The following is a 16,752-nucleotide window of genomic DNA, read 5'->3' as shown; positions in this document are numbered from 1 at the left end:
TTGCAGAAGGTTGCTCCAGCGCCCGCGAGGCCCGCCCGGCAGACCGGAGCCGCGACGGTGTGATCTTGTTGGCAGCTTCGCGGAGCCCAGATGAGACATGGAGGAGCCCGTCCCCGCTGGTGGTGGCGGAGGAAGGGGCCCTGAAGCCACGCCAGGGGAGATCGCTGGGCAGTCCCGGGAGAGAAGCAGGCAGAAGGTCCCGGGGAAGGATGCGCCCGGCTCTGATGCGCAGTGCCGGCTCTTCCGCCAGTTCCAGTTTCGTGCGGTCGAGGGCCCCCGGGAGATCTGCAGCCAACTTTACCATCTTTGCTGTCAGTGGCTGAAGCCAGAGCAGCACACCCAGATGCTGGATTTGGTAATCCTGAAGCAGCTCCTGACTGTCCTGCCCCCCCGGTCGTTGAGAGCTGGATCTGGGAATGTGGAGCAGAGAGCAGTTCTCAGGCTGTAGCTCTGGCAGAAGGTCTTCTCTTGAGCCAGGCAGAGGATCAGGAGGAGAAAGGCCAGCAGGTGAGAACTTCATCCAGTTGATCCAAAAAAGTAGGACAAGATATGCTAAAACTCTTGATGCACTGCCTCTACTCCTTTTGTGCATTTTCAGGGACGGGATGTTTTTAGAGGACTTGCCGCTGATTTCCCTGAGATACTGAAAGCTCCATCAGAAACAAGTCCAAGAGATGTACAGATGTGGATAACCCAGGAAAGTGACATAGCTCCTGCTCCGCAGAGTAAGGATTTGTTGTTGTTTATTTGTTTAGTCGCTTCCGACTCTTCGTGACTTCATGGACCAGCCCACGCCAGAGCTGGGAAGAGCTTCCCTGTGAGATTAAACCTTATGTATCATCAGAGAAGTCACACACATGGAAATGAAACATGGGAAGAACAACCATTAATGAACCTTAAAGGATCCAGACAAGGCCCCAGCCCTATAAATGTCTGGAGTGTGGGAAGAGTTCCTGTCAGAAGACTGATCTGAGTTGCCATCAAAGTAATTACATTATGGAGGAATTGCATAAATGCTCGGAAGGTTAAAAAAAGGTTTACCTATAGAATAGCCATTAACAGACCTCAAAGAACTCACACAGAAGATAAGCCATATCCACATGGGGAAGCCTTCCTGGTAAGGTCAAAGCTCATGAGCTGCCAGAGAGCAGTTTTATATGCCTGGAGTGTGGAAAGAACCTCATTCAGAAGGCCCATCCTCTGGCTCACAAAAAAATCCACACCTGGGAAGAACCAGAACTAGGCTAATAGTGTGAGAAAAGCTTGAATCACAAAACAAAACATTTGAAGTGACATACAACAAATGGGTGTGGTGCTGGTGGAAAACTGACTGCTTTTCTATCTCAAGAAGCAAAATCAGCCTCAGTTTTCAACTTTCCAATTCCCATTTTGAAAAGTGGGAAGACAGAATTAGCATAGTTGGGAGAGGGTTTCCCCCCTCCCCCCAATATTGGAATGAACAAATTTAGATCTCTTTGTTTCTATTCTTTTGTTAAGGAATAAAAAAGGTGACTGTTGGTCTAATAATTAATATGGACACCATTTTAATTAGGACAAATTCTTGATTCAGTCTAAAAACAATTTTAATACAGTATTAAAAACAGGCTTTTTTTAATGCATGCTTTAGACAAAGGATTATAGGGTATGGTTGTTGGATGTTTTGGATATTTGTAGTGTTAAGCTTCAATCTGACATTTTTTTCCCTCAAATGCAGTGAAGCTATTTTAGTTTGCCTAACCATTCCAATAAACTATGGCTTAGTTTGCTTTGTTAACCATGCCAGTGTTAATACAGCCTCTTTATGCTCTACTATATGCTATATTATATAGTGTATACACTATATATTCTATAGAATTAAATTGGAGTGAAGAGGAGAAGGAGCTAAAGATTTCCTTCATGTGGCAGCTTCATTCATGCCAAACACCAGAAGAGCTGCAGCAATTCTCGGGTGAAAAATTACTCCATTTAATACCAAGTCCCATTTCTTTTTAATGTCAGGGCAAAACTAGTCTAGTATCACTTAGGATGCTGAAAGGAAGGAAATACACCTCTAGGTGGCGCCACAGCCATGTTTAAATTTTTTTCTAAAATCAGAGTCTATAGAAGGAAAAAAAAGGGACAGAAATGCTGCTCAGCCTACTGTAGTTTACTTGTCCAAATCTCTGTGTGGCATCTTGGCCTTGCACATGAATCCTTAAGAGTTTCTGCCAGTAGTCGGTGTTGAAAGGTTTAGTGTTTTGCTTTGGAGATGAAGCAAAGTTTGATCATAAGTAATGGATTAAGAGAACACAGCAGACCACGTTTTGGGGACTTTTTCTGAGGCTGGAAGTGAGAATTACCTTCCTTTAAGCTGGTTAGCAGTTGTAGCCCAATGTCACATAGCCCTGGTTTGTGCAACACACAAAGCCCTTAAGTGGTTTGTTTCATTTTGGTTCAGTGTTGTGCCACTCCAGCCTGCTGTGGTCTAGTTGAGTAAACCATGGCTTGGTAAAACCAAAGAGGAAAGGTCTAGCTTTCATTTATGCTACCTATTCTTTTAGAGATAACCAGAGCTAAAATATAGCATACGAATGAGGGACCAGTACCTCTCTGATGCTAAACCACAATTCCAGCATGGATAATAGCAGGGAACACTGCAAGTTGCAAGACAGCATCTGGAGAGTAGCAGGTCCTAGCCAAAAGTTTGTATTTCAGTATTATACATTATCCAATCTAGCTACTCTTTTCTTGTATGAAGCAGGTTATAATACCCGAATTTAGGATAGGATCTGTTCTTTTTTAGCCAGCTGTATGTGCACTTGCTTATAAATTCGGAGGGAAGTGTGCATTTTTTCTAGGACAGCAACTGCTGCTATGACCTACTTTGATGTTGAGGGATACATATGCACAACACATATGCAAGAATTCTATGCAAGCACAGGGGGGCTGAATTATTTATGTTCAGTCCGTGTTAATGCAGGATTAAAAGAATCTCCTCTATAATTCAAAGGGCATGGTGGTCCCACACGTGGCTCTAGTGCTCTCCAGGGGCCATTTATGCCTAGGTGAGCAGAACTGAGGAACTTGGCTGGTTTGACAAGACAGCAAAGGCAAAGTGGGAATGGCTCAAAATCAATGTAGAGACTAAACAGGGACCAATGAAGAAACAGGAGGATCGCGGGCATTGAAAGATGGTGGGTTGGTAGCAGGAAGGAGGTGTTCTAAAGAGAAGAACCGCAGACTTAATGGTAAAACTTAGGCCTTGCATACAAAAAGGTCATCCAGTTAAGATGATTAGATAGCAAATGATAAGTCCTCTGCAGAACAGACAGAATTAGGCGAAAGGGGCCAATAGTTTTTAACCAAATAGTAGTTGCCTCCTGTGTAGGAAAGGATTGAAACTTAAAGGGGATTGTCAGAACACCCAGTCCTGCCCTTTTAGCAAAGAGCTGGAAAAATATTCTTCTCAAGCAGAAGGAATCTGCTTGTTAATTGATGTAGATAGCAGTAAGCAAAACTGACCAATAATATGCTTAGGAAAGAATATATGAAAACCTCCCTCAAGAACGTGGCCCAAAGTTGAGCTGACTTCTTCAGACTCTTTATTTTACAGCAGTGGTGGAACATATGGGACCTTTGTGTTGTATTGGTAGTAATTTTTTTTTATGGCTGTCTCTACTTCTGCACAATCCTTTGACTCATCATGCCTAACTACCATGGAGTTTGGTTGGATTTCGTTAGTGTGTTGTGCATGACTCAGCCACTCTGACTGTAAATGCTTCAGACACACTGGGTAAAAGTTAAAAGCTGCTGTCAGCCCATGAGGATTTTTTCTGCTTCCAACCCCAATTCAAGGTCATGCAACCCTGGAATGGCAAGATAGGGAAGCGGTTCCTGTTTGTTGGTCTACAGACTCTGGATATCTTCTTCCCAGAAAAGAGTCTGTTTTTCAGATAGCTCAAGCTTTTGGTTCCAACTACCGCCTTTAGAACAATGCTTTGCTCTGTCTTGTCTCTTTGTCTGGGGTGAACACCCAAAAGTCTTAAGAGGAGAAGCAGGGGGAGGCCACCACTTCAAATGGTTGGTTTAGTGCCACGGGATCATTTGTGAAGTATGCACAGAGTCCCTTGTTCCCACAACATGCCAAGTTACAGGAACAGGTTAATGAGAATAGCCTCTGCCCTGCATGGTTCTAACAGGTAACTAAGAAGGCTCATCCAAGGCTTAGTATGTCATCTGGAGTGGTTAACACTTTAGATTGGGGAAAACCACCTTCATTTGGAACTTGGGGAAACCACTCCATGTTCCAGGGACAGCCTCCAGCTCTGACCGGTTAACACAGTCGGGGCAAGATGGCATAAAACCCAAGTAAACCCTTACTTGTGGTTTACCATGTGGAAATACAGCTGCGACAGATGAAACTATAAAAGTATAAAGCAGCCCAGTTTAAGCTGAAAGGGGCATTTGAAAAGTCAATAGGAGGTACATGACCATCCACCTTGGAACCTTTCCATAAGGTGAAGACGATAGAGCTCTTTTGTAGGGTTTTTCGACACTTAATTGTGGCTACTATTAAGTGGAGGTTGGTACCAGGGTTTCATTTGGATTATTTTTCTTCACTATTTTTACTGAATTCATTTGATTTTTTTTATTGGATTACAAACGGACAAGAATCAAAATGATTACAGAGGTGTATAAATACAAAATTTTTTTGTTCTAATAATTTCCTTTGCCCTTTACTGCAAACTTCCCAATTGTAACGTACACCTCCCCTTTGTTCACAACATCCCACTGCTAGGAAGTGCCTTGACTACAGCAACAAAGCAGCTTCCTTCGCAGTCATGAAAATGCCGGTTGGCTGAGCAATTGTTTCAACTTGACTAAAAGTTATCATTTATTCATCAAACATTGCTTGCTTTGGATGACTACGGTCAAACTTGCCTGCTTAATGGAGCAGGTGCATCCATACAGTCCAAGTCCCAGCAGACAAAGAGGAAAGGCAATCTATATCAGGGCAAAATACTCTGGAAACAAGAACAGGCTGCCCCCCCTTTTTTTTAATCATACTAAGCTGGATTAAAATAGGATGATCAAATGACTACATTCCAGGGCGAAAACTGGAAAAAGATCCATCTATCACATTAAGCCATATCTTATGGAGTCCTACATTTTGTTTAAACCTTAGATACACTGATGTATGTTTGCAGAACTGAAGTCTCCTAAGAGCACTTGATGAAAGTTTGTGAAAAAATATTCAACATCCAAGTTTACTAGCTCGATTAACTCAGCCCCATTGACATGTTTGACCTTCAGAGAACTGCAAAGTGCTCAAGATAGGACTCAGCTTTGCCTATTGGAGACTTGTTTTTTTTTGTTTGATACTTGAATTTTAATTTGGTAGGAACAGATGTTAAAGTAACAAGCATGTAGCTTACTGGATCCCTTAATTTAAAATGGGAAAGCTGCCAATATAACACCAATTTACTAGCATAAAGGCTCATCTTATATCTTGTAGATCTTGTAGATTTTTATTATATATTTAAGCAATTGTATATCTGAACTTTTAAACACTTTCAGATGGACAAATCCCAACACAGCGAATTTGATAATTTCCCCAATAACAGCAACAATTAGATTCTGAGTCTTAACTACATCACCTGTTTACATCTACACAGTGAAGGCAAGTGCAAATAATTGTTTTTCCTCTTTCAGCAACATTACCATTTCTTCTATTATGACATCCTGAACTTGTTTTCTAATAGCATAAAAATCTTTGTTTTATGCTTCAGATTAATATATTTAACTATCAGATTTTTTTTTTTTGGCACATCTTATCTGCTTCTTTCTGGAAAGTTAATGCTTTGTTCACTTCATTTGAGTAAGCTATCAATGTTCTGTAGGAAATTGGCCTTGCTTTGGGTAGCTTCCTTGACTCTGCCAGTTAATTATGCTGGCCTGTTCAGTGTTTCAGCCCCCAACCCCTCTGGTCTATAACATACCACCTGGCTGAGCTTCTACTGTAGCTGTTTTTAAGAATCACCCAATGTTCTGGAGAGATTTGACCCTTATGATTTTTCTTTTAAAGCTAGCCAGTCCTCATTTAGAAGTTTCTCTTTTTGAAATAAGTGCGTTGGCCTTCATGGCAATCTAGTTTATGTTGAATTTAACAGCACGGTAACCATTTCTAATTCCAATTGTCTCTCCCCAAATCCTGGGTACCATTTAGGATGTGAAGACGTGAAGGTCATAAATAGAATGGCAATTTGCAGCTGAAATTAACATCACAAAACCTCTTCTTGATTGCATCTTGATGTCATTATCCATTTCAAAATCCCCTAGAGATTTTGGTTGGGAAGGCAAGAAAGATGCATTTCCACTATAAAGATTACTTCAGGGTGTGGTATCTCCAGTTATGATTCTGTGGAAGCCACCTACTTGAAATTTGATTATATGCTTCTTCAGGGACAATTACTATTGTAGTAATCTCTTTCCTAATTTTACCAGTAAATGTATCTCACTGGATCTCTTCTGTCCTTGAGGTTTTTGGTAGGTCTTTAAAGCCAGTGTGGTATAGTGGTTAGATGGGATTGAAATCTAATAATGAGCACACACTATCTTGACTTCTAAGATCAACATTTTTCCAAATGTCCTGAGTGTTTGCATTCTCCTCTTCGATGGTATTTATAATCTCCAAGAAGACTAGTCTTAAACAATGGTGAAGATGCATGTTCAACCACAGACAAATGCAGCCCTCTCCCCCATCTCATTTTTCCAGGTAAGGTTAACTGATGAACTCTGTGAGCAAAGAATGAATAATGTACAAAAACTCCTCCACACAACAAAGAATCACACACCACTGAGTACAATTCATATATTATCCAGTTTCACATTCTCAAAGGATATAGCAACTTATTCAACAATCTTAATACAAGCGAGACAGCCATGGTTCAATATAATACTTAAAGGACTTCCAAATACCAAGCAATAAAATATCAACAAAAAAAAAATTGTGCAATTTCTTGTTACTATGCCTGACTGAATCAGTTACAGAAAAAAAGTCTTTCTCTTCAAGCTTTTAACTAAACATTAAACTTATCTTACAGATTACAGTTATTTTTCTCTTTAATAATTAATTGCACAAAAACGACACAAAATCTTCTTATGATGCATAAATATTTCCTTATTACACATGGTACAAAAATACTCGTACAACTTTGTTCGGTATTCCCATAAGGATTGCTGATTTGGCAAGACTGGATTCTCTCCAATCAGAGGGATGTGGGAAAAAAGGTGAAATATTTTACAGCTGTTCTATATATAGAAGTCTGACAGAAAAACAATAACATAAAAACAACCCTGACTTAAACTGGGGAAGGGCAAATGGACCAGAAACCCAGTGCACTGTACTTTTGAGAAGAAACTTTTTTATTTCAAATTCTAGTCAAGGCTGAACATGGGAAAGGAACCCCAGGGGAGTAGGAAGAGGAGAAGAGGAAGAGAAAGACGACAGGAAAAAAAAAAAGTAGACAGTGTTTTTCAGAAGCCAAGTCTTGACAGAAGCAAGATGAAAAAGTTTAGTGATCAATAGTTAATCCAAGATCTACTGCTATGGTTACACAAATGCTAGACCAAAAACAAGTTTTGCACACTCACACACCCCACCAAGTTAAAGTGTTCTAAATTCATGCCAGAAAACATGCAAAACCGATTGTCTTTTGCTTCCTTCAGCAGAACTGCATAAACAACGTTCAGGATAAGAAAAGCCTGGATATTGCACTGTACACAGCTAGCCACATTTAGTGCCAGCATCCCAGCTGGGAACACACACCCACACACACCCACACCAAATGGGTCTACCAACAAGGTTGGGTTTCTCCTGAAAAGACTCAGCAGGAGGAGAAACTCAGCAACAGGAAGGTGGTGGGGCTTAGCAGATCGGGCGGGGGGGAATTGGGGAAAGGGGAGAACGCAGCCATGACACTGGGGAAGAGATGGAGCAGGTCACCTTCACAGTTTTGGAGGGGGAAATCTACAGCTTCATCCATAAGAGGGACAAGTTACTGGAGTTGGGCACTTTGACGGTGTCCACAGAAAAGGCGGAGAGAAGGTTCCCAGAGACTCCTTCATCCTTCATGCATCACTCCATGGAGAGACAAGAGGGGAAATGGTGGGCCAGGAAGCAGCTCTTGGGAAAAGCAACAGAACACATTATGAAGGCTAACTCCATACATACTGTACATCTTTTAACATAGCCCCACCATCATGCAGGGAGGACAGCATCGACCTCCAGCTTCCCAGACCCTTGTCAAGCCAGGCAGCACTATCTCCTCGCCTTTCCCTGGCTGAAAAAGACCCTACTAGAGAAGATAATGTCTTCTCCACCCACGCCCAGAACTCCCATATGCATCACAACCCAATACTCACTAAAACTAACAGAACTGACGGGACTTCCATCCTTGTTGGGTAGCGTCAGAAGGAGGGTACCAGCGCATCTGGAAGAGAACAATGAGGTGTGATATGGGAGGAGTTAAGATGGAGAACCAAGAACAGGCAGAAATACTCTGCCTGGGATACATCGGTCCCCATTGCTCAACAGTGCTCAAGATCCTCCAGAAATTAACTATCAACCCTTTGCTTATATAGCTGTCATACTAGCCAGTAGTTCTTTGGGATCTCCTTGTCCCTAACCATACACTGAGTTTCTTCACATCTCAAAGGCTAGACTAGTTATAAGGAGACAGTTTTTAAGGCCTTGAAATCAGCTGTGAAGGAGCTCCAAAGTTGAAGACATGGCAGCTGCATCATACTGTGTCATTAATGGTCACTCAAGGCCTCTAGTCTTCTACTCCCAACTCCCCTTATCACATCCAGTTCGTACACTACCTATTATTCCCCATACAGGCTATTCAAGCACACTGCTTGCCATCTTTTCCTCTGCACCCTCTCCCACTAGGTTCAAGCCTGCTGGGCCTAAACCCCACCCATTCTTCATAAGCACATTTGCAGGAAAATACACTGAGTCCTGCCCTAAGGAAGCAAACTTTTGTGAAAGGAAGGGCTAAGTAATTAAAAACGAATGCTGCAGGGTCACTAGCGGAGCATACAAGGTTTTAGGGTTTTAAGAAGCCCTTAAGCAGGAGCCAGTGAATGGGATTTGATTGGCTTGCCACTTCTGTGTCCCTCAGTCCTAAGTAAAAGCCTGTTTTGAGACACAAAGGAAAGGTAATTAAAAAAAAACACCCTCCTGTCTTATTATATCCTTGCCTCTTTTTCTTTCCCAGTTCTTTGCACCACATCACAGCTTTGCCCTTATTTTTTTCCAGAGTTATTTTTCCTTGGGTGGACATCCTTTGAACATCCCTATTTAACAGACGTGCTTCTTTGCTAGTAAACGTTCCTTGTAAGTAGCTGTTCTTTATCTTACTTTCTTTTTCCTATGTCCCATAATTATCAGGTCATAATCATATGGCTGGTAGCCTTTGCATTTTTTTGAGATTTGTAGGCATTTGGGGCGGGGGGAAATTAACACGTATCATAAAAAGGCTACAATTGCTGCAGTTTCCTGACACAACCAGCACCAGGAACAAGGGTGCAAAACAAAAACAAAAACAAAAAAACCCAACCATTTCTTGCCCAGGTAGTGATCCTGGGGATGAGAGTCAATTTAACATGATTGAATATCCCAATTTACATTAGTAAAATGCTGGGAAGGTACAGAACTGGAATAAGCTAAAAGAGTAGAATCTGTCTAGGGTGATCTAGAAGAGAGGGCTTGCTATCGGCCCCGATCCCCAGGGAGTGTCTTCTTCAGGGATGCTGCAGCCTTTCTGGTGGTGGCCCCCTTTCTCTGGAGCAGCCATAAGGCAGGCCCCATCCCTACTACTGTCCTGGAAGGCCATTAAGACCAGGCTGTTCCAGACAGCCTTTGGAAATGAAATGGTGGAGGAACCCTGAGGAAGTGACGCCATGGCAGTGGGAGACTGTTTAGAGTTTTTACATCGTGGTTTTTAACGTAAGTGCTGTATCAGGGAATTCGTAAGCCACTCAAGAGTTGGTCGGATGGGAGGGGCATCTAAGCCTGTGATAAATGAACAAACTTGATTTGACTGGTATTTTGTTTAAGGCTGATCTCACACTTTGGCCAACTAAAACCTTTCAGGAGGAAGGAAGCGTCTAGATGGGGTGTGGACAGGAGGAAAGATGAACAGGAGTCACAAAGAAAGACTATGCCAAGGGGGATAAGAACTCCAACATAAGACCTAGCATTTTTAAAAAATGAATACAGGTAGTCCTCACTTAATGACCATTCATTTAGTGATGGTTCAGACTTACAATGGTGCTAAAAAGACCAACTTACAACTGGTGCTCACACTTAATTTATTTATTTATTTATCCATCAAATTTATCACCGCCCATCTCCTCCCACCAGAGGGACTCTGGGCAGTTACTTACAACTGTCACAGCGTCCCCATGGTCACCTGAACACAATTCGGGCACTTGGCAACTGGTTTGCATTTATGACTGTCACAGCATCCTGTGGTCATGTGATCACCATTCTCAACCTTCCTGGCCTGCTTCTGGCAAGCAAAATCAATGGGGAACTACATGATTTGCTTAATGACCATGAGGTTCGCTTAATGACCATGTTGATTCAATTAATGACTGCTGCAAAAAAAGGTCATAAAATCAGGTTGGATTTCCTTAATGACTCTTTCGCTTAGCAACCAAAATTCCAGTCTCAATTGTGGTCGTTAAGCGAGGACTACCTGTATTTACTATGGGCATGGATACTGTAGATGTGGTCCTAAATCCCAGAAGGAGCTCCCACATTGCAGTCCACCATGACGCTTTCTTTGGCTCCAGCTTTCTTCGGCGCTCTGTGCAAGCCCAGCCAACGTGGTTTGCTCAACAGCACAATACATTAGCCCAGTCCTACAGCTGCAGGGTCTTTGCAGGCTGCCTATCTCAACGCTTTGCTTCCGACAGGAAGATCAAAGCATCCCCAATGGGCTGCCTGGACTTTGTTCAAAGAGCTCCAATGAAGGCAAGCCCATCAGTTTCCAAGCAACTGGTCCCACTCTTGACCTGCTCCCATTGTGTAGATGTTTCTCCTAAAGTTCAACCAAAGTCTATCTTCCTGGAACATAAACCTTTTCAGTCTAATGGGTAGCAGAGAACAAGGCTTCTGTAGGAAAGTTCTCCAGGGTTTCGGAGTGCATGTTCCTAAGTGTGCTCCTGTCCTTATTCTGCGTTTGGGTACAAAGTGCTGATTAGAAGCTTTGATCCCCCCCCCCAAATTAAAAAGGTTCCTTTCTGTTACCAGGATTATCTAGAACCATAGGTTAAAAGAGGGACCAGATTCCAACCAATCCACTCCAAAAAAAAAAAACACAGCACCAATATCATCAATAATTAGGACAAGGGCATTATTCCAATATCTCAGTCTACTCTGCAGCACTTGGGAACTATGACCATTGTGAACTGCACAGCGTTTGCTTCCATTTTTAACTAAATTCTTACATCATTAGAAGGGAACACTGTTGCTAGTGTTAACTGGGGTTTAGGGAAATGGCAACCTCAACTTGTTTTTTCAATGCTCTTCATATTTGTTAAAACATAATACAACCCTAAATGAACTTGTGTTTGAGCATGCAACACATATAGGAACTTCATAGCCTCATATACACACCATAGCCACCCACGTTCTAGTTTTTCTAGAGAAGGGGGTATCATTAATCAATCTGTGATCAGCACTTGAAACCTTTAAAAACACTCCCACTGATACTCTTTGGACCCTGAGAAGTACCTTGTTGTTCAGAGATCCAGGGACCTTCACTATAATCTGCTTGCATCGTTTCTCACGTATTTGCCAATCTCTTTCTCTGATCATCAACTATCTCCACAAGTCGAGAGCCATTCACTTCTCCATTTGATAGCCACCAACATGCTCCGGTCCCATATTTGCTTTTCACCTCCCTCCTCCCAGCTGTAGCTCAAAAGCACTTCCCAGATTCCTAAATCCATCTCCCCCGCACATCTGGAATCAGTTTTGGCCACTCTGCTTCAGCAGCTGAATGAGACAGGAAGCTGTCCTTGCCAGCCGGTGCGCTGCTGTTTAATGCTAGAAACACACCCTGCTTCCTCCTGGTGGCATTCAAAGGAAGCATCTGGGAGCACAGTCACCCCTCAAGCAGCTGCCTTGATACCAGCCTGCAGCGAAGCTTCTCCCCAACTGCTTCTGAACAGACACAATAATTCAGCCCACCATGCAATGCTTTAGTTCATTTCTTACCTCTGCACCCAAGTAAACAGTTCTAAAGCAAAAAGGCAAATTGTTTTAGACACCCATTTCCAGCCATGTCTTAGAAGAGGCATTCCCCCCAGGTGAGTGAGAATGCCTCTTCTTAAGGCTGACTTTTGCAGTTTTCACTACAGATGTAAAATTCTGCTGCTCAGTCAGGGCACTCTTTTATTTTAACATTGTCACTGCTAGCCCGTTCCAATAATTGCTTCTTCTACTGTTCCTTAATATACATGTAGCATCAGATTGTTTACATTTCCTTTTTCTGTATCATGTCAAAGTCAGAATTTTACTCATTTGGAAAGAGAGGAGAAAGAAAGAAAGGGAAGGGGAAAGTGTGAAAGGAGATTTACCAGATTCCAGCAAAGGAAGGGATTCCCCCTTCCCTGGCGGAGTCCATAGCGTGACTGATATGTGCCCGTTGACTGTGTGGAAAAAATTAAATTCATGTGTGCTGTTGCTGCTGCTGCTGCTGTTGCTACTACACCACCCGCCCCCCAGCAGGTGAGGGTGGTGAGTGAAACACGGTGGTAGGGAGGCACTCCCACCCTGACACCACCATATGACAGGAAACCTTCACTGGTGGTTCCTTTCCTCCCCCAGATAGGATAAACCCCTTGGTGCTCCATGGGGGAGCCCTCTGAATACAAGAAGTGCCATGCTGTGGTGCCCATATCATATGCGCCAAGTTGGCCAAAGGTGGGTTAGAGAAACGCCTGGTTTTTCATGTTGCCTGGGCTTTGGGTGGGTGAATAGCGTGGAGGCCCATGCACTGGGTTGCTAAGGAACAGATGGGGCAAAACAAAAGAAAACAAAAAAGGATAAAGCTTGCGGAAAGTTAAAAAAAAAAGAGAACAAAACAACCCACAGTGCCCCAAATGGCAGAGAGATGTTTTCGTCTTACCAGCCTTTTCCAGACGGGCCCATCCTGAAAGGCCTCTAGGAATGAAGCTGTTCTACAGCTACTCCACTCTAGCAGGGGTTAGTCAGGACTATGATGTCCCACCTTTCCAGGGCCAGCTCTGAGCTTCAGGGCTAGCCTGCGTAGGCATCCTGGCTGCAGGTCACTGAAGACATCAAAGGAGGGGTCATTTCAACCAATAGCTGGCCATGATGGGAGCCCCTTGGGAGGGGGCAAGAGGCTCGTTTCATTGGTAGATGCCACTGAATGTGACACGCAGACTGTGCTGCAGAATATTTCTCTGATAAGACTGGGGGTAGGGAACCAGCCCTGAGAGGCAACAGAGGTTACGAGCTTCAGTTTTCGTAGTTCATTAGAACAAAGTTCAAGGAGACTCCATCCTTGGAGCTCTTCTTCTTTGGGGACCTGTGGATCTTCCTTGATCAGCCACTTCCCAGCTCACTGAAACTAGGGGATTTATTTTTAGTAGAGAAAAACACCAATACTGCAGATGGTCTAACCAGCATCCTTTGAAGGTTCTTGTTCTTCACCAACCTGTTGCCCTTCAGATGCACTGCACTTCAATTCCCATCATCCTTAGTGTTAACACCCCAAACATCTGGAGGCTGGCAGGCCAGGGAAGATTAGCCCATTATGTAATGATGTGAAACCCATTCACTGGCTGATTCATTGTACTGAGCCATAGCATAGCTTGTTCTGAGTGGATAGTATTTGTGAACATAGTCACCAAGCTTCTTCAGACAATGGTTAAAATAAGTAATGGCTTAGTGAGTGAGTTTAGCCACAGGTTGGTTAAGATTTGCCATGGATCAATTAAAAATGAACAATAATTCAAAGATCAGGGTGCCAATGAGCCTACAGACATGACAGCTACGACAAGTCATAGGACTGTGATCCCCATAAAGCATCACTTTGGATCTCCAAGGAAATGGAAGACCAAGAGTTTGCACCCAAGATTCTCCATTTCATTTCCCTGGAGACTGACCCAGGAATGGCATCCACATTCACTGTACCAGGCAGCAATGAAACTGAATACCTCAACTGATTATATTAAACATGTAAGCAGACGGGTTAAGCAAATATCCCTCATGATGCTCCTGTCGAAAAATCAAGAACACAATTCTTCCATTATTTCATTAAGAATCCAGAATTTCAGCCTGTGTAGTGGGTGGAGCTCTGAGCTGCCAGTTGCTTAGTTAGGAGAGTGAAGTAATGTTTAACTCAAAGACTTTTATGAGTAACACATTCATTTGTTTTAAAGGATAAACCCTGCAGAGTTCAACCTGGAGAACCTTCTTTCTGAGTAGAGAATAAGAATATTCACACACATCTGTTCCACGCTCTCCAAATTAGAACAGCAAGAAACACCGTCCCTGCCAATTGCCTTTAATCAGCATAGCTCTATTCCGAGCCCCAATCCTTAAAATTTTGCATGCTCGGCCTGCGCAGCTCACCCTTTGCAACCAATATGTTTAGCCGAGAGTTACTATAAACCCTGCATCATTTGTGTAGGAGTATTCTACATTCTCTAAACAGTGGGCTTGGGAGATGTAAGCACATAAAAGTGAACATGGAGGGACTTGCCAGAAACTACGCTTGTTCAGCATTCCTCTATTAAGGCAACTGAAGCAAGATCATTCCCCTAACCCTGCTAAATAAGTGGAACTATTTTCATTTTTTTAAAAAGGTCCTTCCCCATCTTTTTCCTGTGTTTTGTCTTTTAGACCATAAGCCTAAAACAAGGGACATTTCTAATTGCATCCATGTGCTACACCCACACATTGCCGAGGGAGCCTTTTTGAGGTGAAACTTCTAATAAAAATGCTTTAAATAAGGAAATGAATGTGGATCTAATAAGATTCTCCTTAAGGGATAACTCTGACTCCATGGAATTTGAGAGGGGAAAAAAAAACCCTATAATCTGTAGAAGCAGCTATTTATTCCCCCTTTGGACTTCGTGTATTTTATCTATTTTCTCTTGTCTGCATGCGTTCTTACTGCTTGGTCACCATGCTAAACTACCTTCTTCCTTCATTAGAACTTCTGCATAGCAATGTATCCTTACTTTCCCTTATGAAGGCAAAAGGGGTCGCCAGGGGAGATAATACAAGAACAGCCTTTCTTGTATTGGCAGCAGAACCAAGATTAACAGTCGTTTAAAGGCTTTTGAAGGGAAGAAGTTCAACTGACTTCATACCATTCTTTGCCAGATTGAAAGAGCTCTTGTTCTTAGCAGGACTAAGAACCGTTCTGAATTGGACAGCATCCAGTAATGGAACATGCACGTCCTGGTCCTACCCCAATCTCCGACTGTGGGTCACCTTCCTGACTTCCTTTCAACTTCAGGCAATCAGTTCTTTTCACGGCCCCCACAAGAGGTAAATATGCATTGCCTTTCCCATCAACTGCTATTTGGAACAGGATCAAAAAAACTCATCCTGCTACAATAAGAGGAGTTGAACGAAGTTCACTTTTGTTCCTCAAGAGGCAGATTCAAGTCCTCCATCCTGCTAGAACAGGGCAGCTCGTTCTGAGCCCAACTTTGAGCCAAACGGAGTTTTCCTTTAGTGCGTGGATCCCTTAGAAGTTTACTTAGCTAGGAAACCAGCTTGAGAAACAGAGGGGAATGACAGCGCAGTGTTTTTCTCAAATTCAAGACAGGCTTGGAGGACAGAAGCTTTCTGCATGAAGATGCAGGCTATTTTGGTATAACAGGGGAGGGGGCTCTCTTGGGCAATCAACTCTCCTCCCACTCACTGAAATTCTCCATCCTGAGAAGAAAACTCTGCACGAAGTAGTTTTGAAGCATCGACACGTTGTCCCTTGCAAAAGGGGGCTGAACCCAAAAGAAAAAACATTCAGTTGCGAACTCACCTGAGCGTGAAGGGCAGCAGCGGCGGCCGCAGCAGCTGGATATGTGAAAGCAGCATGTGGAATGGCAGGGGTTAGTTCTGTGGTGTAGAGGGGGTAGGGAGCCCATGCCTCTGGAGATGCTGGGATCAGGGCAGCCCCAGTCAGATCATCTAGAAGTGGAGAAGTAATGGTCAGCAAGTCTCCCCTTCGGGAAGGGGGCAAGAAAGCAGGAGGAGAAACGCAACAGGAGAGATTGGGTGAGAAATTTTCTGAGCTTGGGCACATTTTTGAAGTGCTACAGAAAGTTTAGCTGGTGGTGTCACAGGGTGGGTGAGCCCAAAAATAGTGACTCTCTTTGGACAGGACTGATAATCAGCATTTAGTGAAATTGGGGAATGCACGGGGGCTCGAGGTTGTCCACACATGCTATCATGGATGGAGAGGAACAAGAGATTAAGTGATTCATGCAGACATGTACAACCCACCTCAGACAAGCTTCCCCACCCCAATTCTGCAGGAAGGGTCTCCCATCAAGCTGTGCTTATCACCACCCTGTAAAAATAGCCCAGTTCAAGAAGATACTGTCCAGAGGGTTCAACCAAGGGCTGTTCTATCCTGTTCATAAAAACCCCACAATCTAGATGGCTGGCTGGGGAATTCTGGGAGTTGAAGTCCACACATCTTAAAGTTGCCAAGG

The 16,752-nt window shown here is 43.2% G+C and overlaps 1 protein-coding gene and 1 long non-coding RNA gene across 2 annotated transcripts in view; one reads left to right on the top strand and one right to left on the bottom strand.

The window, feature by feature from the left end:
* Positions 1–403: 403 nt before the first annotated feature.
* LOC134504664 (uncharacterized) lies at positions 404–1,777 on the top strand. Its single transcript, XR_010068665.1, has 2 exons — positions 404–507; positions 599–1,777. It is a non-coding gene; the product is annotated as an uncharacterized LOC134504664 (long non-coding RNA).
* A 5,059-nt stretch (positions 1,778–6,836) lies between these two features.
* RBPMS2 (RNA binding protein, mRNA processing factor 2) overlaps positions 6,837–16,752 on the bottom strand; it is a 32,065-nt gene continuing 22,149 nt past the window's right edge. The window contains exons 6-8 of the mRNA XM_063314494.1: positions 16,077–16,225; positions 8,404–8,471; positions 6,837–8,164 (exon numbers count right to left, since the gene is read on the bottom strand). Coding sequence (XP_063170564.1) covers positions 8,409–8,471; positions 16,077–16,225 — 212 coding nt within the window. The 3' untranslated portion in view covers positions 6,837–8,164; positions 8,404–8,408. The remainder of the gene's footprint in view (positions 8,165–8,403; positions 8,472–16,076; positions 16,226–16,752) is intronic.

The sequence above is a fragment of the Candoia aspera genome, chromosome 13 (genome assembly GCF_035149785.1).
Source record: "Candoia aspera isolate rCanAsp1 chromosome 13, rCanAsp1.hap2, whole genome shotgun sequence".
Lineage (NCBI taxonomy): Eukaryota > Metazoa > Chordata > Lepidosauria > Squamata > Boidae > Candoia > Candoia aspera.
This window is presented reverse-complemented; position numbering and strand designations above follow the sequence as displayed.